This window comes from Leucoraja erinacea, chromosome 12, assembly GCF_028641065.1.
Source record: "Leucoraja erinacea ecotype New England chromosome 12, Leri_hhj_1, whole genome shotgun sequence".
In the NCBI taxonomy this organism is placed as follows: Eukaryota; Metazoa; Chordata; class Chondrichthyes; order Rajiformes; family Rajidae; genus Leucoraja; species Leucoraja erinaceus.
The window spans coordinates 8656312-8682376 of NC_073388.1; the positions used below are offsets into that span (position 1 = coordinate 8656312).

A 26065-nucleotide genomic window follows, 5' to 3' on the forward strand; every position below is an offset into this window, starting at 1 on the left:
ATGTGGCCCTTGTGGCTAAAGAGATCAGGGGTTATGGAGAGAAGGCAGGTACAGGATACTGAGTTGTCGATGATCAGCCATGATCATATTGAATGGCGGTGCAGGCTCGAAGGGCCGAATGGCCTACTCCTGCACCTATTTTCTATGTTTTTATGTCTCTTTGGTATAAACCAGCATCTGCAGTTCTTTGTGTCTATATATCCCATGTTTAATTATGGATAGTGTTTGGGTGAATATTCACTGAAATAAGATGGGAGCAAGTGTATGTCGAGTGCTAGGAAATGGGTCACTATAAAAAAAACATTCTGACTGCCGGAGGAATTGGCAGATGGACCGTTTTCAGGAATGGAGTCCTTACATTTCTTTGGGGCTGTCTTTATCAATTTACATTTTGAACTTGGATGTGGTTAAAAGGGAAATCTGGAATAAGAGTAAAAAACGAAGTGCTGGAGTAACTCAGTGGGTCGGGCTCTGAACGACATGGACGGGCGATGTTTCGAGTCTGAACTGACTGTGGGTGGCGATCCAAAACATCGTTCATATGTGCTCCTTCAAAGATGCTGCCTGACACGCCGAGTTATTCCAGCACTTTATACTTTATTCAAGATTCTAGCATCTTCAGTTCCTTGCGTCTCCAAATTCAGAATAAGGTCGTGTACATTATCTAAGTGGAAAGCACACTCAATTTAGCCCGAGGAAATTTCTGATTGAAATATAACAATTTTGGTGTAATTGCATTGATACACTATGGGATTCCAAGAACTTTTAACATGCACAATGGATTGCAGTGCAGTTTGTTAAAATCAACGGTCTTGAAAATTAAAAGATAATTGCTCTTCTGGGCTTTCCTTATTTGCATGCCCAGGAATGTGTTCATCACTGGAAGGCATGTCACATCATTTATACAACCTGTGCGTCATGAAATTTGAATGCAATTAGTAATTGAGCATATTAAGAAATATTTACTTTTATCAGGTGGCCATCCATTTGATGTTTTTGCATTATTAGAAGACCAAATGTAATGTTTACATAGGAAGTGCTGAGGCTTTGGTGGGGAGGCGGAACAGAGGAAAATAACAAGTTGTGTAGGAAGGAACTGCAGATGTTGGTTTACGTAAATGCTGGAGTCAATCTCTGGAGGACGAGGGGGGGGTCGGTGCCCTTGGTAACTCCATCCCTGCAAAGTGTGTCCAAAAATGCAGTGTCTAGGACCTGGAGCTGGAGTGGGACACACTCTGGGTCAACTGGGACGGCTGAGAGCATTGTAGAGTTTTAGTTAGGTGAGTGCATGAAAGGTGTGGACAGCAGGTAATTGGGTGACTACCAGGAAAGGTAAAGGAAGCAGGTAAAGAATGCAGGGTTCCCATGTGGCTATTCCCCTCACTAGCAGGTATACTGCTTTGGATAAGGTTGGAGGGGATGGCCTTTCGGAGGGCAGCAGCTGCAGCCGCCAGGTTAGTTGCACCATGACTGCCTCCGAGGTGCCTCAGAGTTAGACAGAACGCTAGTGGCAGGAGGCTCATTAGTTAGGGGGAGAGTGAGGAAACACTGTGGGCGCAAACGAGATGCCAGGATGGTGTTTAGTCTCTTAGGTGCCTGGGTCAAGGATGTCTCAGATGGGTTGGAAAACTTTGGCTGGGACCTTTCCTCAAACTGATTGAAGTAGGGGGACAGAAAGCCAGGTGAGACAAAGCTTTAGTTTAGTTTATAGACACAAAATGCTGGACTAACTCAGCGGGACAGGCAGCATCTCTATAGAGAAGGAATGGGTGACGTTTTGGGTCGAGACCCTTCTTCAGATTGAGTCAGGGGAGGGCGAGATACAGAGATAAGGAAATGTGAGGTGTGAGAATGGGATATCAAAGCTGGTGGATATCAAGGAGAATGTAGAATAGATCATTGTTAGCTAGTAGAGGGTAACAACAAAGCATAACAGAGATAAAATGTCAGAGACAGACAGACTGTTCGGAGAACTGGGAAGGGGGTGGGATGGAGAGAGAGGGAAAGCGAGGGTGACTTGAAGTTAGAGAAGTCAATGGGGTGGTGGGGTGGGGTGTAAGCTGCTCAAGCAAAATATGAGGTGCTGTTTCTCCCATTTGCACTGGGCCTCACTCACTGGACAATGGAGGAGGTCCATGACAGAAAATCAGTGTGGGAATGGGAGGTGGAGTTAAAGTTTTTAGCAACTAGGAGATCAGGTAGGTTTAGGCAGACTGAGCGGAGGTCTTCAGCGAAACGATCGCCGAGCCTGCGCGTGGTCTCACCGATGTCACACCTGGAACAGCGGATACGGGGACGAGTTAACCAGGGAGTTGCGGAGGGAACGGCCTCTGCGTAAAGGAGTGGAGATGGGAAGATTTGGATAGTGGTGGGTTCCCGTTGGAGGTGGCGAAAATGTTGGGAGGATTATGTGCTGTATGCGACGGGTGATGGGGTGAAAGGTGAGGACTAGGGGGGACTTTGTCCCTATTGCAACTGGGGGAGGAACAGAATTGCGGGATATCGAGGCGACCCTAGTGAGTGCCACATCTATGATGGAAGATCCCCCCGTTCCCTAAAAAGTGAGGACATCCCAGATGTGGAACACATCTTCTTGGGTGCAGATGGAGGAATTGGGAGTAGGGGATAGGGTATTTGCAGGAGGCAGGGAGGGAGGAAGTGTACTCGATACCTGTGGGAGTCAGTAGGTACATAATAGATGTCAGTCGATAGTCTATCTCATGTGATGGAGATAGTGAGAATAAGAAACGGTAGGGAGATATCAGAGATGGTCCAAGTGCTTTTGAGTGCAGTAAAGTTTTGGATGCATCCAAAGATTGCTGTGCACAATGGTATCGACGGCATAAATAGAAAAGGGAATAACTCCTCTGTAGTGAATAGAAATAATTAGCTTTAAACAGTTGGACATCACGGATAATGATCTCTGGATTACTCCCACTGCCATGTGCTGGTGAGGGCAGACATACAGGATAAGGGACATGAATGTGTGGCTCAGGAAGTGGTGCGGGGGACAGGGATACAGGTCTTGAGGCATTGGGAGTCCAGTCCCTTCTGGAGCAGAGATGACTAGTGCGAGGGGTGGGCTGCACCTGAACTGGAGGAGGGTCAGTAGATTTGATAGCTCTTCACAGTAGTGTTTCACTATACAGAATCCTCCAGCACAAGATTTTCACACAGGATTGTACCATATATCTGTGGAATTCTCTGCCTCAGAAGCCAATGGAGGCCAATTCTCTGTATGTTTTCATAGAGCTCTTGAAGATAGCAGAGTCAAAAAAAAATTTTTTTTCACACAGAGAGTGGTGAATCTCTGGAACTCTCTGACACAGAGGGTAGTTGAGACCAGGAACGAGGGAGTACCCTGTGGCTTGTGGATCAGGGGGTATGGAGAGAAGGCAGGTACAGTGATACTGAGTTTGGATGATCAGCGATCATATTGAATGGCGGTGCAGGCTCGAAGGGCCGAATGCCTCCTCCTGCACCTATTGTCTACATTTCTATATGGGGAGACAGGCAGGAACGGCGTGATTGTTGATGATCAGCCACGATCACAGTAATAACAGCCTCCTCCTGCACCTATTGTCTACATGAAACTGGTGTGACAATAAACCCCGTGAATCTTGAAAATAGACTGGCAGAGGGGGTGGGTCCAAGAGCAGACAAGAGGCTGGGGGCAAATACTGTGGTCAAAGAGAACAGGGTTAGTGGACAGGCCAGTCAGGGGGGAGGGGGAGAGGGGGAGAGAGGGAGAAGACTGATGATTTAATCTGCATTTATTTTAATACAAGAGGCTCAACAAGCAAGATGGACAAACACAGCGTACGTATTAGCTCAGAGTACTGGGATATTACAGCTATATAGGAAAAAGTAGCTGTGAGAAAGGCAGGATTGGCAGCTCAATGTTCCAGGTACAGATGCTACAGGCATGACCGTGGTACAGGTCAGAAAGAACGTTTGGCAGTACTGGGCCTCTACTCACTGGAGTTTAGAAGGTTGAGGGGGGAACCTCATTGGAACTTACAGAATAATGAAAGCCATAGATAGAGTGAATGTGGTAAGGATGTTTCCACTGGTGGGAGAGTCTAGGACCAGAGGTTATAGCCTCAGAATTAAAAGGAGGCAAGGAGGAATTTTTGTAGTCAGAGGGTAGGCAATCTGTGGAACTCATTGCCACAGAAGGCTGTGAAGGCCAAGTCAGTGGATAATTTTACGGCAGACATAGACAAATTCTTGATTAGAGCTGTGTCAAGGGTTATGGGGAGAAGGCAGGAAAATGAGATTAGGAGGCAGAGATCAGCCATGATTGAATGGCAGAGTAGACCCACTAGGCCAAATGGCCTAATTCTACTCCATCGGCCCTTTGAGCGATTCAATGTGATTATGGCTGATCATCTCCAATCAGTACCCTGTACCTGTCTTCTCCCCATATCCCCTGACTCCACTATCTTTAAGAGCCCTATCTTGCTCTCTCTTGAAATTATCCAGAGAACCGGCCTCCACCGTCCTTTGAGGCAGAGAATTCCACAGCTTCACAACTCTCTGTGAGAAAAAGTGTTTCCACACCTCTGTTCTAAATGGCTTACTCCTTATTCTTAAACTGTGGTCCCTGGTTCTGGATTCCAACATCAGGAACATGTTTCCTGCCTCTAGAGTGTCCAAGGGGTACTCCAGGGGGTATGGAGAGAAGGCAGGTACAAGATACTGAGTTGGATGATCAGCCATGATCATATTGAATGGCGGTGCAGACTCGAAGGGCAGAATGGCCTACTCCTGCACCTATTTTCTATGTTTCTATGTTTCTAAACCCTTAATAATCTTATATGTTTCAATAAGATATCCTCTCATCCTTCTAAACTCCAGCGTATACAAGCCCAGCCGCTCCATTCTCTCAGCATATGACAGTCCCGCCATCCCGGGAATTAACCTTGTAAACCTACGCTGCACTCCCTCAATAGCAAGAATGTCCTCCCTTAAATTAGGGGACCAAAACTGCACACAATACTCCAGGTATGGTCTCACTAGGGCCCTATACAACTGCAGAAGGACCTCTTTGCTCCTATACTCAACTACTCTTGTTATAAAGGCCAACATGCCATTTGCTTTCTTCACTGCCTGTTGTACCTGCATGCTTACTTTCATTGACTGATGAACAAGCACCCCCAGATCCCATTGTACTTTCCCTTTTCCCAACTTGACGCCATTTAGATAGTAATCTGCCTTCCTGTTTTTGCTACCAAAGTGGATAATCCACTGCATCTGCCCTGCATCTGCCCACTCCCCCAACCTGTCCGAGTCGCCCTGCATTCTCATAGCAGGTGACGATGGAAGATTGCATTTTGAACTGGGTGTCTGTGGCTATTGGGTTGTCACAAGGATCAGGTCCCATTGCTGTTTAACAATTTGGATGAGAATATACAAGGAATGTTGAGTAAATCTACAGAACACAATAAAATATCTGGAATTGTATCGTGAAGGTAGTTACCAGAAATTGTAGGCGGATCACCTAGTTCAATTTGCCCAAGAATGGTAAATGGCATTAAATTCGGGTAGGTGTGATGTGTTACATTTTGGCAAGTTAAACCATGGTGAAAGATAGGGCACTGGAGAGTGTTGTTGAACACAAGACCCTAGCAGTACAAGTATATACATACAAGTGGCAGCAAAGTAGATAGGATGGTGGGGAAGGCAAAGATTTAGCAGATAGTTGCCAGGATTAATGGGCCTGGGTTGCAGAGAGAGAGAAGGACAGGTTTGGACCATTCCTTGGCGATGGAGGAGTTACCTTAAACAGTTGTATAAAATTGTGAGGCTCATAAATAACGTGAATGCACACTGCTTTTAACCCCAGGGTTGGGGAATCAAGAATTAATGGGAACAGGTTTTAGGTGAGCGGGGAAAATATTGAAAGGAACCCAAGGGGCGACGTATTTAGATGCTGCGTGTGTGTGCAATGAGCTGCTGGACAAAGAAGTTGACACAGGTACAATAACAACATTTAAAACACATTTGGACAGGTGCAAGGATTGGGGAGATTTGGAGGTCTGACGCCGGCAAATGGGACCAGCATCTTGCTTGGCATTGGGGCAAAGAGTCTGTCTCCATGCTGTATGACGATATGATCTGAGAAGTTTGCAGATCTGCCCTCTCCACAAAGAAAAATGGCTGATTTCCCCCCTTCAAGTGTCCGGAGATAGAAGAGTGCTGGGTGGCAGAGTAGGGGTGGAAGGATTGCAAGATAATATAGTGCATTAGTTTAATTCAGGGAAATGCAATGCAGACTGAAACCTTACAGATGATTTAGTGCCACATTTAGCAACCCTTCTATAAATAAAATCTGGATGACCAAAAAGCAAACACTGAACCTTGATAAAACCTTTGCCACACTCTTGTGGCACTTTGGGGAGTCCCAAGGTGCATCCTAACCAATTGTGCCATCACTTTTGTGATTTGTTCTCACAATGTGCTATATGATTAAAAGCTGAATGAACAAAACAAAGATAAATAAACAATATCAATGATGGAACAATGCTGCTTTTAGGTTTTTCTCTTTTTATAAAGAAACTGCTGTGACAAAATAATGAAACAGCCGGTACTTAAGATGGAACTTCACCCAGATTTAGAACACTTTTACAAAGTTGGGCAAGGTAGTAATTTTCAGTTTGAAATTCATGGTGTATTTGGAAGATCTTAATATTGTGGTCAACTGTTCAAACAGAAACAAGACTCATTCACGTTTTGGAACGTTAATGCATCTTCATCCTCAATAACCCGCCCACAATCCCTGAATGTAATTTATATTAATTTACAAATATTTACTGAGACCAAAAAAAGCCTTCTTGCAAACATATTCCACTACAGATAAATCATATACAAATTCTAATAAGAAGAAATAAAAAGTAAATTTTCAGATGTCTTAACCATCCATGGGAATACAAAACAAAATAACATTTTACTCTAAATATGTCATTGCAAACATATGGAAGAGGCGTGAAGAATGGAGTTTCAAACTAATATTGGATGAGATTTTGGCAAGACCAAACAAAGACACGTAATCCAAATTTAATTTGGGAGATTAATGAAACTTGAAGATTTTTAAATACAAAATTAAACAATGCCAATCAAGTAAGCACATTTTGTAAGGGATCCATGGGATCAAAAACTCAAACTGATGTTGCATCTCCAGGCAACAGGATTGCACAAGATTTAATATAGACCATGTTGTCCAACATAAAAACACCAAATGTGTGGGATGGAACAGCAGATGCTGGTTTCCACCCAAGATAGACATAAAATATTGGAGTAACTCGGCTGGTCAGGCAGTCAGTCAGTCCAAAGTCTAAAAAGGGTCTCAACCCGAAACGTCCTTTTCTCCAGAGATGCTGCCTGACCCGCTGAGATTTTTGCAGCCCTAAGATTTTTGCCTCCACCACAGTGAGGAGGTGTTTGGAGGACTCACTGTGGTGGATGTTAATTTGTGTTTGTTGTTGTTTATTATTGTATTATTGTATGTATGACTGCAGGCACGAAATTTCGTTCAGACCATAAGGTCTGAATGACAATAAAGGTAATTCTATTCTGAGTGACTCCTGCACTTTGTGTCTATCTTCGATAAAAACATCATAGTTCTTTACATTTTAAACAAAAATATTATTCCAATTACTGTTTGGTAACACAAATCGTTCAGCAAAAAACCTGTAAAAACTAAAAATATCAAAATGTGGTTACATGCAGATAATAATAACTCGCATGAAGTCGGTAAGTATTGTCAACCTAACTTCCTCCACAAAAAAAACATCCATTATGTGTGCGTGTGAAATATATACACACACACACACAAAATTCAAAAATTTACATTTACATTAATAATTGACAAATTGAACAAAATTATTCGTAAATTAGCAGTTGCCAGCCTCAGAACATAGCTAAGGATCAATTTATTAACTTAGAAGTCTCAGCACTCTTTAACTATTGGGCGGCATGGTGGCGAAATGGTAGAGCTGCTGCCGTTACTGCACCAGAGACCCGGGTTCGATCCTGACTACGGGTGCTGTGTGTATGGAGTTACTGCGTTCAATTAGAGACATTGAAACTATTGCACTGATTTAAAAATAAAATTTAGATACATATTAAACTATAGTTAATATATAACCTTACAAAAATAAGAAACAAAAACTAAGCTAAACACAGGTAAAAACTAAGCTAAACAGGAAAGCAGACTATTATCTAAATGGTGGCCGATTGGGAAAGGGGGAGATGCAGCGAGACCTGGGTGTCATGGTACACCAGTCATTGAAGGTAGGCATGCAGGTGCAGCAGGCAGTAAAGAAAGCGAATGGTATGTTAGCTTTCATTGCAAAAGGATTTGAGTATAGGAGCAGAGAGGTTCTACTGCAGTTGTACAGGGTCTTGGTGAGACCACACCTGGAGTATTGCGTACAGTTTTGGTCTCCAAATCTGAGGAAGGACATTATTGCCATAGAGGGAGTGCAGAGGCGGTTCACCAGACTGATTCCTGGGATGTCAGGACTGTCTTATGAAGAAAGACTGGATAGACTTGGTTTATACTCTCAGGAATTTAGAAGATTGAGAGGGGATCTTATAGAAACTTACAAAATTTTTAAGGGGTTGGACAGGCTAGATGCAGGAAGATTGTTCCCGATGTTAGGGAAGTCCAGGACAAGGGGTCACAGCTTAAGGATAAAGGGGAAATCCTTTAAAACCGAGATGAGAAGAACTTTTTTCACACAGAGAGTGGTGAATCTCTGGAATTCTCTGCCACAGAGGTTAGTTGAGGCCAGTTCATTGGCTATATTTAAGAGGGAGTTAGATGTGGCCCTTGTGGCTAAGGGGATCAGGGGGTATGGAGAGAAGGCAGGTACGGGATACTGAGTTGGATGATCAGCCATGATCATATTGAATGGCGGTGCAGGCTCGAAGGGCCGAATGGCCTACTCCTGCACCTAATTTCTATGTTTCTATGTTTCTAAACTTAAATTTGAGAAACAAAGGTTGGAAACCCCATTAAAGTGAATGGGGCTGGGCTGGGCTCAACATATTTGGCTGGTTTACTAATAGTAACCGGCGCAAGCATATCAGTTACCAAAAGTCGTTATGCTCAATGGAGAATCCAGGGGTGGAACAAGGATTCAGATGTGCTTATATCTGACCTCCAGGGCGTTCTATACTGCAGTGCTGCACTGCACTGTGCTATAATGCAGTGCTGTGCATTGGAATGCAAGCCCAGAACACACTTAGTGGCTCACTGCAGTAGCTAACGAGTCTCCATGGAAGCCTGTGCAATCCAACATATAGCATTTTGGGGCGATTAAAAGCCTTCCTAAAATTAAATAGTATTCCACTGTTCTTCTAGTCTTATTGCTTGAAGATCCGGAAGCGGCATTTGAGGTAAACAATCACTTCTCTTGTTATTGAAATCCAACAAAGAGAAAAGACTAGAAAATTATACCAATTACACCAATTGAAATTGTTAGTCATGAATTGCACTTATATTAATCAAAAGGTTTCAAGCAAGCTATATTTATCAAACCATAAATAGAACAGATAAACAAACATAAATCTGCAGTGAATTCTTACTTTTTTTTTTTTTTAAAACACCAGATGCTGGAAATTAAACATAACAGAAATTGTAAGAAAACTCAACAGGTCAGTCTGATTCTGCTGGGGGAGAAACAGGGTGAATATTGCAGATCTGATGAAGGATCTGAGATGAAACGCTGACCATTTCTCTTGCTACAGATGCTGTGTGACCTGCACAGTGAGCATCTGTGACATTTTCTGCTTTAGTTTTTAAAATGTCCATTGAATATACATATGGGTCCAAATGCTGCTTACACCAGGCAGCCCTGCTGCGTGTAACCAGTAACACAGGAAAGCTGAAGAATTTATAAATTAAATGTACCAGATTAAAATGCTGTTAATATTAAAATGATCACTAAGAAGAGCTCCCTCGTGATTATTTAAGCCTCAGCATATAAATACAAACATACTGAAGCAAATTAGTTATTAAATATAAATTGTTACAAATGTGACTTACAAAGGAAAATATTTTACCTTTTAACAAACTGGTGAAAAATGGTTCATTTCCAGAGGCTATTTTATTGATAACCTATGGATGATTTTCCTCCCCTTGACCGATCTATTCAAACATACTGATACAAATGACTTGGGTAGATCAAGGGAAGAAAAACCAGCCATAGGTTTTCAATAAAGTCATCAATCCAACAGATTTCCACACACAAACCCACATTGAGCAACAGACCAAAAAGATAGCCGAACTAAAATACTGTTACGAAATGTTAAAGTTAATTTTTGAAAAGTGATGGCAGCTGTTAAGATCACAAACAGTAACCAGAATAGATAAATTTGATTCAGAAAGATGTGTTAATTTTACTGTCAATCCCATTAAATCATTATGTAGAGGAAACCCAGTTTCAAAAATCCACTCAAGGGTATTTGCCATGGGCATTGGTTACAAAGTTCATGTGTGCTTTCAATTTTAATTCAAGCTAACAAGCAAGTGTACTTCATCACCCAAAATAAGATTACACTAAACCACAATGACATCTTATTTAATCTAAATATTTTACACTATGAACAGAAACTAAAATGGCATAGCATCAGAACTTGCATTGATAAAGTTAACCACACAAATTGCAAATTAATTACATTTTCTCAATGTTATCATTGCAAAGAAATGTATTTTGATATAAAAAACTGCATCAAGAACAGTTAAAACAGTAAACAAATCTCCTTTGTATCCGGAATCATATTTCACAACCTTGTCATACTATTGGAATATAAATCCAGAAAGATTTTGACTCAATTTTAAATACAATGTGTTATTAAAAGCAAGCAGTTAATCGGGTGAAATTTTAATTAATCGATGACTTTTTTTGCTTAGGTTATTACTACCATCAATTTCCCACCCGCCACACTTGTTAACCTTCCTCAATAAATACAAGATGTTATTACGGTGCCATCTGACCACAAGAATATCCATAACAAGTGAGTTCAAACTGCACTGGTATGTATCTTCATCATGGCTTGTGTACCTCTTCTGACAATCCGCAGTCATGCAACAACTGCAGGTTAGGAATCAGAGCTAAAACTCTGCCAATATTCTCTCTTCTCAAAGCTCAGCCCGCTTGAGATGTGAAGTATTATCAGACTGTTAACTGTACAAATTCAAATTTTATCCTATGTGCATATCAGTCCACAACCAGAAGATGTGGGCTCACTTTTAATGGGAGTAGCTAAAACTTCAAGAAGCAAAAAAAGACTAAAAAAATGTAAAATTGGGTCAAAGCATTTCTGGAACACCAGTACATATTTGTAAACTGTTAACCCACACAAACAATTTTTTTGAAACTCCAATCAATGTGAGGATTACAAAAGTTCACCTATAAAAGATGTCTAAATAAGGCTCAAATGTCAAACCTTTGCTGATGATTCTTTGTGATCACCGAGACCATCCTGTAAGAATGAATGGAGATGACAGATGAGCTGCAGCGCTTCTCAGATACCAGAGGACTTTGGGATGCAAGTTGACGACCACTCTAATGTCTTGCTTCTGACATGCAGTTACACCTTTAGGAACTAGGCTTTTGGGAATTGTTAATGCTGACTGAACATGATAACAATAATAGTGCATTTAAGTTTGTGTATAAGGATACAGTTTACTTTGATAGAAATGGTTTCTCAAACTTAATTAGATGTATTACTTAAATCTGTCTGATGCTGCTGTTGTTCACAATTTTAGTGTTAACAACTTTACAACTTAGCATTAATTTACAAACCAGTTAAGGAATAAAACTCCCCTAAAATGCATAATTACTTTTAACACTAAATAGAAAATGTTACTTTTATCAAATATACATAAAAATGTAAATTAAATCTTTATATGTGATGTTATGGAATACTGTATCCCGTGTGAGTAAACTAAGAGAACAATTAACTTCAATGAGAAAAATGTTAATCTTGTAAAGAGGTGCAGCTCAACAAACCACAGTAGGCTCCTTAACCTCCCTTCCAGTGCAATGCATCCAGGAATTGGCACTTACAGCTCCAAGTTTCAACCCACAGCAAACTCAAGGGTTCGTGGGGGGGTTCATCTATATTAAAATAAATACAGCAAACGGTGCAAGGAAGCATCTGCCCTGATTCTTCTATTAGGAAACACCCGGGTTTCGTGCTGCGTAGAACACCATTCATCGGCCCTCTCGGCTGGAAGATGGGCATGGCTGCCATACTTGCTTTTTCCTAAGGCAGGATTCAAAAGGCTGGCACACCCAAAGGAAAACAAACCAATGAAGGGAGGATACTAATAACAGCTGCACGCTGCCAGAATTTACACCAACTACAGGAGATCAGATCACCAAGTGGATATTAAAGACTTTTATGGAATTCTCTCCATTACTTCCTTCCTAGAAGGCACGAATTGGTAGCATGCTCATCAGCGGGCCTGATGAATCCAGAGGTATCCGGTTATTCTGAACAGCTCCACCATTCTTCAGTGCTGAAACGCTCTTCACTCTCAGCGCTGCCACCTTTTTACGACGCCACCTCGAAGCTATTTTGCTTGTAGCATTACTGCACTTCAAAAACTGACCACTTAATATAATTTGAGGCACTTCGAAGAAAAAACTTCTTGCATTTTCCTCTTACTATTTACAATTTTCGCTAGGTCCTTGAAGCTTTTTTTTTTTTTTTTTTTTTTTAAATACAAAATTTGCTTACAAAATAGTCCAATAAAGAAAATGAATGGATTTTCCATTTAAAAGAAACCTCCAGAGGCTCCAGTGGGCACCTTGTATCACTTGAAGGAAGACGAATATTTCCAGAATACTGGCATTCCAAACAGGACAGCCTAATACTGACGATGCCTTCCTTAGGCTATACTAACCTTTACTGTAGTGGAATGTGATGGTGAAGTGTGGGAATCAAGCTTGCGTCGTTTTTGTTCTGTAATATAAACATTTAAAGTCTTGTAGATTGTGGATTTTTATATTGCAAAAATACAAAAAGATCAAAATCTTATATAATAATTCTCTTTAAAATTAGACGATTTAGAATATAATTAATGTCACTAACATCAATTAAAAACAAGGTGTGGATCATTGCTCCCCCCCCCCCCTGCATATGAAGAAATATGAACAGGAATGAGATTGATTAAAAGCTGATGGTTCTAATATTGGCGCAATTATTTGAAGAATATGGAATACAAAGGAATTTGCCGATTTTTACATTGTGCGATACAATGTAACAAAATATACGTTTCATTAAAATTTCAAATGGGTTAGTAGAGATCTAAATAGAGAGGAGAACGTAGCATACGTTGCTTTACTGTCTGATCAAATTGCAAAGTTTTTTGTTTTTAACAAATTAAACAATTGCGTTTTGAGCTTCTCTCGGGAGGTCTCGAATGAGAATTGGGTCAGTCAGTGTATTCATGGCTTTGAATCTGATGGCCGTAACTGGAAGCTGCAGCCCAGAGATTGGAGTTCAAACATCAGCTAACAGCAGTTTTAATTAAAAGATCTATATTGGAACTGTCAGCATGAGGCCAGGTCAATGTTCATCAGCACGTACACAGATGTGGAGGAGTAGGGCGGGAGATATGAAATCTTTACGTTTAATATAAGGGGAGATGACAGGCATAATTTGCCAACTTATGGACAAGGTTTTCTTAATTTTTGTGTCATTTCTTATTGCTGTTGCTGCACTTGCATCTGCCTCAACCAAATGGAAAACTGATTTTCACCAGTTTAGCTTTTAATTCATAAATACATATCATGTATCTGTACACTGTGAATGGTTCAATTGCAATCATGTATTGCCTTTCCGCTGACTGGCTTGCACGCAACAAATCTTTTTCACTGTACCACAGCAGACGTGACAATAAACTAAATAAAACTCGTTGAAATAGCTTCCAAGATATTTAATGCAACTCCAAAAAGTTTCTGGAATTTATTGATGTAATTACCCGAGAGAAAATCCTCACTTTGGTCAACTATGCTTATTCCTTTCTCAAATGTCCACTAAACGTTCAGAAGCATTTTACTGCTTGAATCAGGAGGGAGTCATCCTCATTAATCATTCAAGTTCATCAAATAACTATAAAAACGAGGGAGAACATAGCATCTTATTGACTTACCCCTATCTGATTCTGAAGATTCTGATCGTGGAACCGGGGACTTCAAGGACCCAGCAGAGACCGTTTTGTCTCCTTTAGTGCCTGAGTGACTTTCTTTGGATTTGGCTTCCTTTAGTGCATCTCTCTCCTTGGATGTATCCTTCTCTTTCTCCTTTTCCGAATGCGATTTTGCTTCAGCACTGCTCGACGTCTGCCTGGATTTTTCTTCTTTTGGTGTCTTTTCATCCTTCCTGATCTTCTCCTTCTCTTTGTCTGCCTTTGGTGTTTTCTCCTTCGCCTCCCGTGTTTTTTCATCTTTATTCGTTCGTTCTTCTTTTGCTTTCTCCTTTACTTCTTTCGCGGATGCTTTAGCCTCTGGAGGAACGGCTGAGGTCGTCTTATCTTTCTTGTCTTTGTCTTTTTCTTTCCCACTTTTTTCTTTCTCTTCCTTCTCTTTTGTGATTTTGATGCTGGAAAAAAGAAAAAAAAAATAGAAAACCCATAACATTTTGTTTTCTTCATAATTAAGCAAGATAAGGTTCTTTTGGAAAAACTCATCCCAAAGTATAGTGTCATTCACGAAGAGCACTGTCCAATATCAACTTTAAATAGAAACAAAAAGGATTTTATCTTATACTATGCCAGCCAGGAAAGGTATTCAAATTTCCCAACATTTGAGTGGGAGGCAGGCAAATGATTAATAAATTGAGAGTTATTTTTCAAGCTTTTATCAGCATCGCCAAGTGATGTTCGTGAATGAGTTTTCTAAATCTACTAAATTAGATACGTTAGATTTTTAACGAGGTCAATCAAATCTGCATTAGCCTCTTTAAACATAGAAAAATAGGTGCAGGAGTACGCCATTCAGCCCTTCAAGCCAAGCCATTCAATATGATCATGGCTGATCATCCACAATCAGTACTCCATCTCTGCTTTTCCCCCCCATATCCCTCGATTCCTTTAGCCCAAAGAGCAAAATTTAACTCTTGAAAACATCCAGTGAATTGGCCTCCACTGCCTTATGTGGCAGAGAATTCCACATATTTACAACTCTGTGGGTGAAAAAATGATTTCTCATCTCAGTCCTAACTGGCCTACCCCTATTCTTAAACCCCTGGCTCTGGACTCCCGCAACATCGGGAACATTTTTATGAAAGTGATAGGATGGGTTGAGAGGGGGAGTAAAGCAATTGAATCCTGAGATTCAGTCCATGGAGGGCTGCATTGAATCCATGTGAAACACTGGGTAAGCTGCAATTTCATTTAAAATAACAATGCAGAAACTAAGTAATTCTCTTTGCATCAAAGAAATTTGACAGTGGGTCATGGAGATGATGATGATTTTGACTGGTTTGGATAAGTTAAGCAAAAAGAAACAGCACCAATGAGCAAATAATCCAAGGTGGAGGGAAGCAATGTCCAAGGGGGAAGGGAGTAAAAAGAAAACTTTTTGTTGTGGAGAAACTCAGCGGGTCAGGAACATCTGGGGAGGGAATGAACAGATGACATTTCGGGTCGGGACCCTTCTTCAGACTGATTGACTTCAGATTCTTTACCCACGAAACAGTTATGATCTGGAATTTGCCAACTGTCAAGTAGCGTCAAGAATTGGATAAGGACTTGAGGGAAAATAGTTTGCAGGACAATGGGAATGTCTAATAAGTCAAGAGTGTTTTATTGTCGTATGTCCCAGATAGGACAATTAAATTCTTCATTGCTGCAGCACAACAAAATATGTAAACATGGTACATAACAGGAGAAAAAAATAGTTCACTGTGTATATAGACATATACACACATACTCAATAAATAACAAATATAGTGCAATAATAATAATCTGTTGCAGTTCAGGACTTATTTGTCGTTGTGTTTAATAGCCTGATGGCTGTGGGAAAGAAGCTGTTCCTGAACCTGGACGTTACAGTTTTCAGGCTCCTGTACCTTCTTCCTGATGGTAGCGGTGAGATGAGTGTGTGGCCAGGATGATGCGGGTCTTTGATGATGTTGGCTGCCTTTTTGAGGCAACGACTTCGATAGATCCCTTCGAAGGTGGGGAGGTCAAACCCGGTGATGGACTGGGCAATAGTCACAGCATAAAATGGGGGAGACCGTTTTACTCTGAGCCGACGAGGGCCTGATGCGTCAAATGGACTCTTCCCTTACTGTACACATGATATAATTCACTTGACTTCCCATCCATGGAACAATTAGACATTTCAACAGGTAAATAAAACAAACTTACCTGTTTATAGAATTAGTCCCATTACTGGCTGTAACTTTGGGTGTGGTATTAGCTGTTTTGTTAGTACTTTTAATGGCACTCTGAGATTTCTCCTTCGTCAGTTTATCTGTTAAAAAGAACAGAACAGACCTTTTAGACTCACTCCATTGAAAAAAATGAACATCGAACTGTACAGCACACTTTTTGCCTCCACAGATAGTCTCTTCAATGACACAATTGCAACTGCCTCCACCACCCAGCCCAGTGCATTCCAGGCACCCACCACCCTCTGGCAATTAAAAAAAAACACCCTCTATAAATCAGCATCCGCTGTGTAAACGAGCTGCCACTTATCTATTTAAAACAATAAATACTTAATAAATTTATTATCCACTCATCTATTTAAAATAATAAATACTTAAGCAATACTAATGCATATAACAAACATGACAATTAAAACAATTTGGAATTTTACATAGAGTCTATGAGATGGACTTGGTGTTCAGTGACAAGGCAATGGCACTTCCAGCTAACCACTTAAAATGCCATCTGCAAAGGTTCGCTGATCTGTGGCAATGAAACTCCATTTTTAACTCGCCATCAGATTCAAGAACCACTTGCTCTCAGCGAAGTTACTTTGCATTTGGTTGAGCAAATAATCACTTTAAAGAATGCTTACAGACAGTGAAGGGAGACAAGAATGGAAAATATGAATTTAAGAAATATTTTAAATCTGACAAATGTTTATATGATGACAATCATATAAATGATGACAATCATAGAGACAGAAAAGATAAATATGATGACAATCATGAGAGGGAGAAACCAATTGAGTCCCTGGAACAAGACTAATCTGCAACATTACTTGCCTAGGTCCTCTTAGTTGTTCACCGCCAGCAAAGAAATTACGATACAACTAATTAAATTTAAACTCAAAGCATTTCTTATTTAAACATATTTATTACTTTCTCCTAGAGACAGCATTGAATTTTGCTGGAGTTCACCTCTAGATATTGAGAATACCCATATGACATAAGGGCAGCACAGTGGCACAGCAGTAAAGCTGCTACCTGACAGCGCCAGAAGCCCAGGTTCAATCCTGATGTTGGGTGCTGTCTGTGCGGAGTTTGCATGTTCTCCCTGTGACCGTGTGGGTTTATCACTGGGTACTCCAGTTTCCCCTTGCACTCCAAAGACCCACAGCATTGCTGGATAAGAATCAAAAGCCTACTTGATTCCCACCTCCATCAATAATCTATCAGCACCGCGGTCAAATGCATTTCCAATTCTATTATCATTGAGTGTAGGAAGAAGCTGCAGATGCTGGTTTACACCAAAGATAGACACAAAATGTTGAGGTAACTCAGCAGGACAGGCAGGCATCTCCGGAGAAAAGGAAAAGGTGACATTTCAGGTGGAGACCCTTCTTCAGACTGCTTATAGAAACATAGAAAATAGGTGCAGGAGTAGGCCATTCAGCCCTTCGAGCCTGCACCGCCATTCAATATGATCATGGCTGATCATCCAAAATCAGGACCCCGTTCCTGCTTTCTCCCCATATCCTTTGATTCCATTAGCCCTATGAGATATATCTCACTGATGGGTGGAACACTACTCCGACCTCCACTCGAGAGAGAACACTGTATCTCCCTCAGCCCTTGATGCCATCGAGTGCCTGCCGACCATGGATGAGTCAGACGCAGAGCCGACGGTAGAAGAGCTCAGCAAGGCCATTGACAGCCCGGCCTCAGGCAAGGCCCCAGGCAGCGACAGGATTCCCCCTGACCTGATCAAGCATTGCAAGACTACTTTACTGCTTCCTTTGTATGAAGTCCTCTGCCAGTGCTGGCAAGGAGCTGTACCGCAGGACATGAGGGATGCCACGATCATTACCCTCTACAGGAACAAGAGCGGGAGAAGCGACTGCAACAACTACAGAGGCATCTCCCTCCTCAACATCATTGGCAAGGTCTTTGCTTGGGTCACCTTGATCCGCCTGCAGAAGCTGGCAGAACGTGTCTACCCAGAGTCACAGTGCGGTTTCTGAGCTGGAAGGTCAACAGTAGACATGGTATTTTCCCTTCGCTCCAGGAGAAGTGCAGAGAACAGCAGATGCCCCTGTTTGTTGCTTTCATTGACCTCACCAAAGCGTTCGACCTCGTCAGCAGAGATGGCCTATTTAAGGGTCTGGCAAAGATCGGCTGCCCACCAAAACTGCAGAGCATGATAGAATCATTCCACATCAACACGGAGGGGACAGTGCAGTTCAATGGCAGCTTCTCTGAGCCCTTCGACATCCGCAGTGGTGTCAAACAAGTCTGTGCCCTCACTCCCACACTCTTTGGGATTTTCTTTGCTCTGCTCCTGAAACATGCCTTCGGCACTGCAACAGAGGGGATCTACCTGCGTACTAGATCAGATAGCAGGCTCTTCAAGCTCACCCGCCTCAGAGCAAAGACAAAAGTATGTGAAGCTCTCATCAGAGACATGTTGTTTGCCGATGATGCTGCAGTTGTGTCCCACACCCAGCAGGAACTACAGTCACTGATGGACCGCTTCTATCGGGCATGCAAGGACTTTGGGCTGACCATCAGCCTGAAGAAGACGAGTGTCTTGGGGCAGAATACAGAGGCGCCGCCTGTCATCACCATCGACAGCTACAAACTTGATGCCGTCCATCAGTTCACATAGCTCGGCTCCACCGTCACCGACAACCTCTCCTTGGACACAGATTGATAAGAGGATCGGGAAGGCAGCTACAACTCTCACTCGCTTCACAACTCAAATGTGGACCGACCCAAAGCTGACAGTGAAGACAAAGATAGCGGTCGACAACGCCCATGTCATCAGCACGCTGCTGTACGGCAGTGAGACATGGACTACATATGCCAGGCAGGAGAGAAGACGCAACACCTTCCATCTCAGAAGCATCCGCCGTATCCTGGGCATATCCTGGCAAGAGAGAGTGTCCAACGCCGAGATCCTGTCTCGCGCTGGCCTCCCCAGTATGTACACTCTACTCAGGCAGCGCAGACTGCAGTGAGTGGGCCATGACCACCGCATAAAGGATGGCCGTATTCCAAAAGACATCCTCTATGGAGAGCTGACATCTGGGAGGAGAACCATCGGCCGCCCCCAGCTACATTACAAGGATGGCTGGAAGAGAGATATGAAGGTGCTCGACATCAATGTGGAGTCCCTGGGAGAGCCTTGCAGCAGACCGCACGAGGTGGTGAGGTACCCTGACCCAACATCTCAAAACGGGGGAAGAGAAACCGTTGAACGCAGCGGCAGACAAGCGGGCACGCAGAAAGGAGCGCAGCAACTTCAACAAACCAGGGACCACACACAAATATGACCTTTGCCACAGAGACTGTCACTCCCGTATCAGTCTCTTCAGCCACAAGCGACACTGCTCCAGCCGAGGTTTGGAGCAAGCGGCCAACAACTAGGATGCATCACCCATGGTCAGTCATGACTGAGGGGGGCCTACAGGAAGAAATATATCTAACTCTCTCTTGAAAGCATCGAGTCAATCGGCCTTCTGTGAGAGAATTCCACAGATTCACAACTCTCTGGGTGAAAAAGTTTCTCAGTCTTAAATGGCCCCTTATTCTTAAACTGTGACCCCTGGTTCTGGACTCCCCCAACATCAGGAACAATTTTCCTGCATCTAGCCTGTCCAATCCCTTAATAATTGTATATGTTTACATAAGATCGCCTCTCATCCTTCTAAATCCCAGTGAATACAAGCCCAGTCGATCCATTCTTTATCATTGAGGTCATCAAATCACATGCAGATGATGAATTGTCCACAGGGCCACTGGCAGCCTTGACCAATAAATCACTGCACATTTGCTGAATTCTTCCACTGTGAATCTCAAAGAGCCTGCAAAAGGTGATAGCTTGCTACAAATGTTAGAAATATTTGAAGTTATTTTTCTCACCAGTATCTTCATTTGTGCTTTCATCAGCTTTAGCTGCATTGGTGGTTGCTGCAGCAGGTTGCGCGGCTGTGCCTGGTCCATTTTGAACGGTTGCAGGTGTTGCACTCCTTGCAGGCGGATCCTTGTGATGGAATTCATTTTCAGGGACCATGTATGCTTTCCTACTTTTCAACTGGCCAGAGTAGCTGCAAGTCGCACAAAGTGTTATGCAGAGAAAAGAACGCTCGGAAGACTATTACAGTGCATCAGGTAAAGTGAACAGAAGAGTTAATGTGAAAACTAAATATTTTGAGCGTTGATAATGGATTTTCAATTGGCATTTAAAAGAATAAGCAAAACAAAAAGGTCATTTAAATGATAATGAAACAGCTTTCAATCTTTCCCAAATTTTCAATGGCTCTGCTAGTGTAGCTATTCGTCAGTTGTATTATACCCAAGTATACCTTACACAGCAATCTCATTCTTGCTATCCATTAGAACTCTATTCTACCCACACTACCATTCATTACACGGCAGTGATCATTTGTCCACTAACACGTCTTCAGACAACCAGTTTAAAACCAGAAGTCGACTGAAACTAATTTCCAGATTAAGTAATTCAGGACTGGAGCAGATTCGACACGATTTGGCCAAAATGGATTCAAATAATCACAGTTCACTCATTGGCGCTACAAAATGGATCAATAATATTATTAAATGGCCCAAAGTCACCACAACATATAAATAAAAGAGAGAGACATGTGGGGAAGGTTGAACTAAAACATTTGCAAAACTATAATTAATACTAAAACAAAATGGTTAATAAAAATTATGAGGCAGCAAACATTGCAAATAATTTGTATGTTTAAATAAAAATAATATTTTGCTTTCTTCCTACTCCCACCTCAATTAGAAACCAAACTGTAGCTACTGGCCAAACTGTAGCTACTGACCAATCTCACAGAAAAAGATTTTATATCAATATTTAATATCAGCTCTCCAATATTTCAGGAAAGTTGCCATTATTTGTGGGCTCGGAGAAATATCAGCTAACCACAATCCCTTTCAAGAGCTAGTCCCACCTGAATTTCAACCAGAAATCAAGTACAGCCTCTTTTGGCTTGTTTGCCTTTATGCAGAATAATTCCACCGTGCATTCGTGCCAGAAGCATTGCAATCATGTCGCAAGCAGAAATTGTGAAAGCTGCATATTAAACGTTGTACTACTTTTTAACATCAAGGGACTTTGCCACGTGGCTTACAGTGGAGCTAACAATGGCACTGTAGACTCCTTTGGGATAACCAACGGTAATCAGGGGTATTCTACACATTTATAATAATCTACTAACCTTTCTTTGGAAGGTTTTTTTAGAATAGAGCTTCTACTTGTAATTTGGCTGGGCCAAAAAACATCCTTTTCTCAATCTTCAAATTTTAATAAAAACAAAATACTGCTTAAATCCTGTTTTTAGTTTCTGGGCCACCAATTAAAATTAATAGATCCCTTGACAAACTGAAAGGTGAACCAATCATACTGAAAAATGAAAGGAGACAAAAAACTGCAGATGCTGGAACCTTGAGCAATAAAAAACTGTGCTGGACGGACACAGCGGCTCGGGTAACATCTGTAGATGGAAATGGACGGATGATGTTTCGTGTTGGGACCATCCTTCAAACTAATGGAGCAGGGTAGAGAAAGCTGGAAGAGAGGTAGGGGTGGACTAAAACCTGGTAAGTGAATACAAGTGAGAGGTGATGATTGGCAGATGGGTAGAGATGGTGACAAAAGGCCAGAAGGGGTCGCAACCTGAAACGTCATCTGTCCACTCCCTCTGCAGATGCTGCCTCTCCCGCGGGGATAGAAACATAGAAAATAGTGCAGGAGTAGGCCATTCGGCCCTTCGAGCCTTCACCGTCATTCAATATGATCATGGCTGATCATCCAACTCAGTATCCCATCCCTGCCTTCTCTCCATACCCCCTGATCCCTTTAGCCACAAGGGCCACATCTAACTCCCTCTTAAATATAGCCAATGAACTGGCCTCAACTACCTTCTGTGGCAGAGAATTCCACAGATTCACCACTCTCTGCGTAAAAAATGATTTTCTCATCTCGGTCCTAAAAGATTTCCCCCTTATCCTTAAACTGTGACCCCTCCAGCACTTTGCCTTTTCGAAAAAAGGAAAGGACTATTCAAATCAGTAAAGCGTCAAGAGACACATTTGCTGCAGTTCTTCCAATGTTTCTGTGTATTGGTTCCAGATTTAAATCTTTAGCCCTTGGTTAACAGATAAGCGTTTTTTTTTTAAATTTGTTTTGGCATCCCATGAATAATAAAAAGGTAATGCGCAAATATTTTTCTTTCCAAATTCAATACTTAGTGAATTTGGTTACACAATATTAAGCAGCAATTTCACATTGCTATCAGGTCAAAATTGCGTTTCCAATTCACTGTGTGGACCAGATCAATAATTCCATTAAAGATAGATTTGCGTTTATAAGGAGCCTTTGTTTCTTTCAGAGCATCCAACTGCCTTGCAGGCAATTAAGCACATTTTAAAGAGCACAGTCACCATTTTAAATGCAGGAATTGCAGCAAAATTGGGGCACTGCAACTTTCACAGGCGGCAGTGTGAAAATGACCGCATAATTTGTTTCTTGGTAGTATTGATTGGGAATAATTATGAGCCAGACACCAGGGATAAATAATTTCCCTGCTTTGCTTTAAAAATGGTGCAGTGGAGTACTTCCTCCCGAGTGCTAAGGGTACTCCAAATTAATGCCCAGTCCAAAAGATACCAACATAACATTCATCTGGCACCACACTAGATTGCCTGCATCGATTTGTGGGCTCAGATTGCTGGAGTGAGCATAGCACTTGACTGAAAGGATGAGAGCACCAATAAATGAACCACAGCCCGCATTTCCATTACTAATTATGTACAGTTTCTTGACCATGTAAAAAATTATTTAAAAAATAACAGAATTTAGTCATTATTTAAGAGCATAAATTTCAAACTTAATTGTGGGTTTACAATAAAATACACATTTTTCTCGGTAAGTAATGGAGCTTCAGCTTCTCATTTAAAATTAAAGTTTTAAATTACACTGCAGATAGTGGTGTAAAAATTGCTGCAATAAGTTAGAAAACGGTGCATGGTCATTCAGGTTAACTCATGCATTGATTTTTGATTGTGCCGCAAGTGACTAAAAGTGGGAGATGGAAAATGGTGCAGCACCCTCTGCAGGTTATTTAGGATTGTACTATTTAAATCTAATTAGATATTTGGAAGAATTCAGCAGGTCAAGCAGCAACTGTGGAGACAAAGGGACGGTCGACATTTCTGGTCAGCACTCTACTTTCAGACTGTCTCGACCTGAAACACCACCCATCCATTTGCCTTCAAAGATGCTGTTTGACCCTGCTGAGTTCTTCCAGCACTTGTTTTTCTGTTTCAGATTCCAGCATGTGCAGTCTTCTTTTATCTCCACAACTAAATATTTATTTAAACAACCAAATTGAAGTGCTCAAATTTACGACACAAGGACTGAGGAGAGATTACAGTGAATGAATTCAGTATCCAATGAGATATAGAATGTGAGAAAACATTTGCATTAAGAGAGATTAAGAGTGGTGGCCCAGTGGTCGAGTTTCTGCCTAGCAGCGCCAGTTTCGATCCCGACTATGAGTGCTTGTTTGTACATTTTTCCTGTGATCGGCATGGGTTTTCCTCAGGACCTCCCGTTTCCTCCCACACTCCTAAGACATACGGGTTTGTAGGTTAATTGGCTTGGTAAAATTGTAAATTGTCCTTAGTGTGTACAGGATAGTGTTAATGTGCTGGGATTGTTGGGCCGAAGGGCCTGTTTCTGCACTGAATCTCCAAACTAAAGGGCAAAAGATCTATTTAAAAAATATATAACTACCACAATTAAAATGCAACGGTTTGGGACATCATATTTTCAAAAGATAATATTCAGTGGTAGATAGGTTCACTTGCAGTGGTTAGAAGAGTATTTCAATGCGAAATCAGGTGAAAACTTGCCAATAGAAGAAATTCACATTGCACAGTGCCTTTGATTGATACAGATGAATATATGCAATAGCGGAGCAGTGTACTTACAACATATTCAATATTACATTTAGTTGTGCAACTGTTCCACTCAAGGCCACTGCTGTATTGTCACATTTATAATGGTGACACCCATTAACATCAGATATTTTGACAGCAATTTTTCGGGCCTTTGTACTTGATTTTCTGATGGTATTTTAATACTACCAATAATGTGTTTATTATAAATATAAACCCAAAACAAATGCAGCGAGGCCAATGATGATAAACCAACACCAAAGCTCAGATGTTTTCCATTAAATTACTTTGCGCTAAAATCACATTCATTTGTTTCACTTTGTTACCCCATAGCCAGAGCATAGAGATCGGGTCTCTTCTCTTTTTCTTCTTGGCAAATTTTGTGCACTCTTCGCTCCAATGCTTGACCTAAATTCAGTACTTTGGGATACCAAGGGAGGACCTTCGTCAATACGATCAATATATTCCGGATGTGGACATACTCGCCAGTTTCAAGACAGTGCACAGATGCCTGAGAGAGAATGGGAAAAATAAGACCATCAACTTCAAAAACTAGCTGCTATTCCCCATAAACAAGACATGGCAACATTTCGATATATTTATCCTATAACCAGGTTTACATTCAGTTTTTGATGGCATCTATTTATTTATATCTATTAAGAGTTTAGTCATGTCTGTACCTACTGTCAGCCGGAAAACAAGTGTAGACAAATAAAAAATGTCGGCCTTTCTATTCTGCATGTCTCAGTTACATATTGTCGCCAACGTACTAAAAGGTCATGAAACTCTGCCAATCCTGTCTTTTCCCATCTCCTTCTCACAAGGCATGACTGAACAAGTATCCTGCTCCTTGTATTCATAGCTAAGCACACGTGAAAGAAAGGTACGTTTGCAAAGGTACAAACGCTCACTTAATTTTCATTCACCATCAATATAAAACAAACCTGAAATTTCACATCATAATCACTAAATGAGGCAATCACACAACCAGACTAACCAAACTTAAAATTTACCAATACAATGCATCACAGATCTATCTTTGCAACAATACAATCCACAGCCTTAAATCCAACAAATATTTTAACAGAACTCCTGCCCCAACACTGGGAAAAATAGTTCTGTGTATAACGGTCAACAATTGATCCCACAAACTTCCTATCGCCTTGTAACTGTATGTCATGGTCTCAACTGTGGCAATAGACAAACTAACAGAGTGTTGAAACGTCTGTGCATGGTCAAAACAGGCTAACCCTTTAAACTTTCAACTAAGAGCTCATGTAAAACTCAGTCCAAAGCCACGTGGCTTTTTTTTTTAAATCCCAGAGCTTTGAGCAATGTTAATTAGGCCATTTGATCTCATCCTTGCGAAAGGTTAATCACCCATTCTTCACATTAAAACAATGATTCGCTGTCAATTTTTCAGCTCTCATTAAGAACAGCTTTCCCAGGAAATTGCATGGGTTGTTGAATAACCACATGAAGGAAAGCATCAAAACACAGCATGGTGGTGCAGCGGTAGAGTTGCTGCCTAGAGCACAAGAGACCCCAGTTCGATCCTGACTACGGGTGCTTGTCTGTACGGAGTTTGCATGTTCACCCCGTGACCTGCACAGGCTTTCTCCGGTTTCTTCTTACACTCCAAAGACATACAGGTTTGTTGGATAATTGGCTTGTT

The 26065-nt window shown here is 41.5% G+C and overlaps 1 protein-coding gene across 6 annotated transcripts in view; it reads right to left on the minus strand.

Moving 5' to 3' along the window:
• Positions 1-26065, minus strand: part of thoc2 (THO complex 2) — a 105507-nt gene that overhangs the window by 13634 nt on the left and 65808 nt on the right. For 4 of the 6 annotated variants that reach the window (XM_055643553.1, XM_055643552.1, XM_055643551.1 and 1 more), the window contains 6 exons: positions 24717-24901; positions 20320-20504; positions 16394-16499; positions 14174-14622; positions 12923-12981; positions 11458-11493 (listed from right to left, as the gene is read on the minus strand). In XM_055643553.1, coding sequence (XP_055499528.1) covers positions 11458-11493; positions 12923-12981; positions 14174-14622; positions 16394-16499; positions 20320-20504; positions 24717-24901 — 1020 coding nt within the window. Of the gene's footprint in view, positions 1-11457; positions 11494-12023; positions 12982-14173; positions 14623-16393; positions 16500-20319; positions 20505-24716; positions 24902-26065 lie in introns of all 6 variants that reach the window. The other 2 variants (XR_008724310.1, XR_008724309.1) reach the window with 2 other exon arrangements.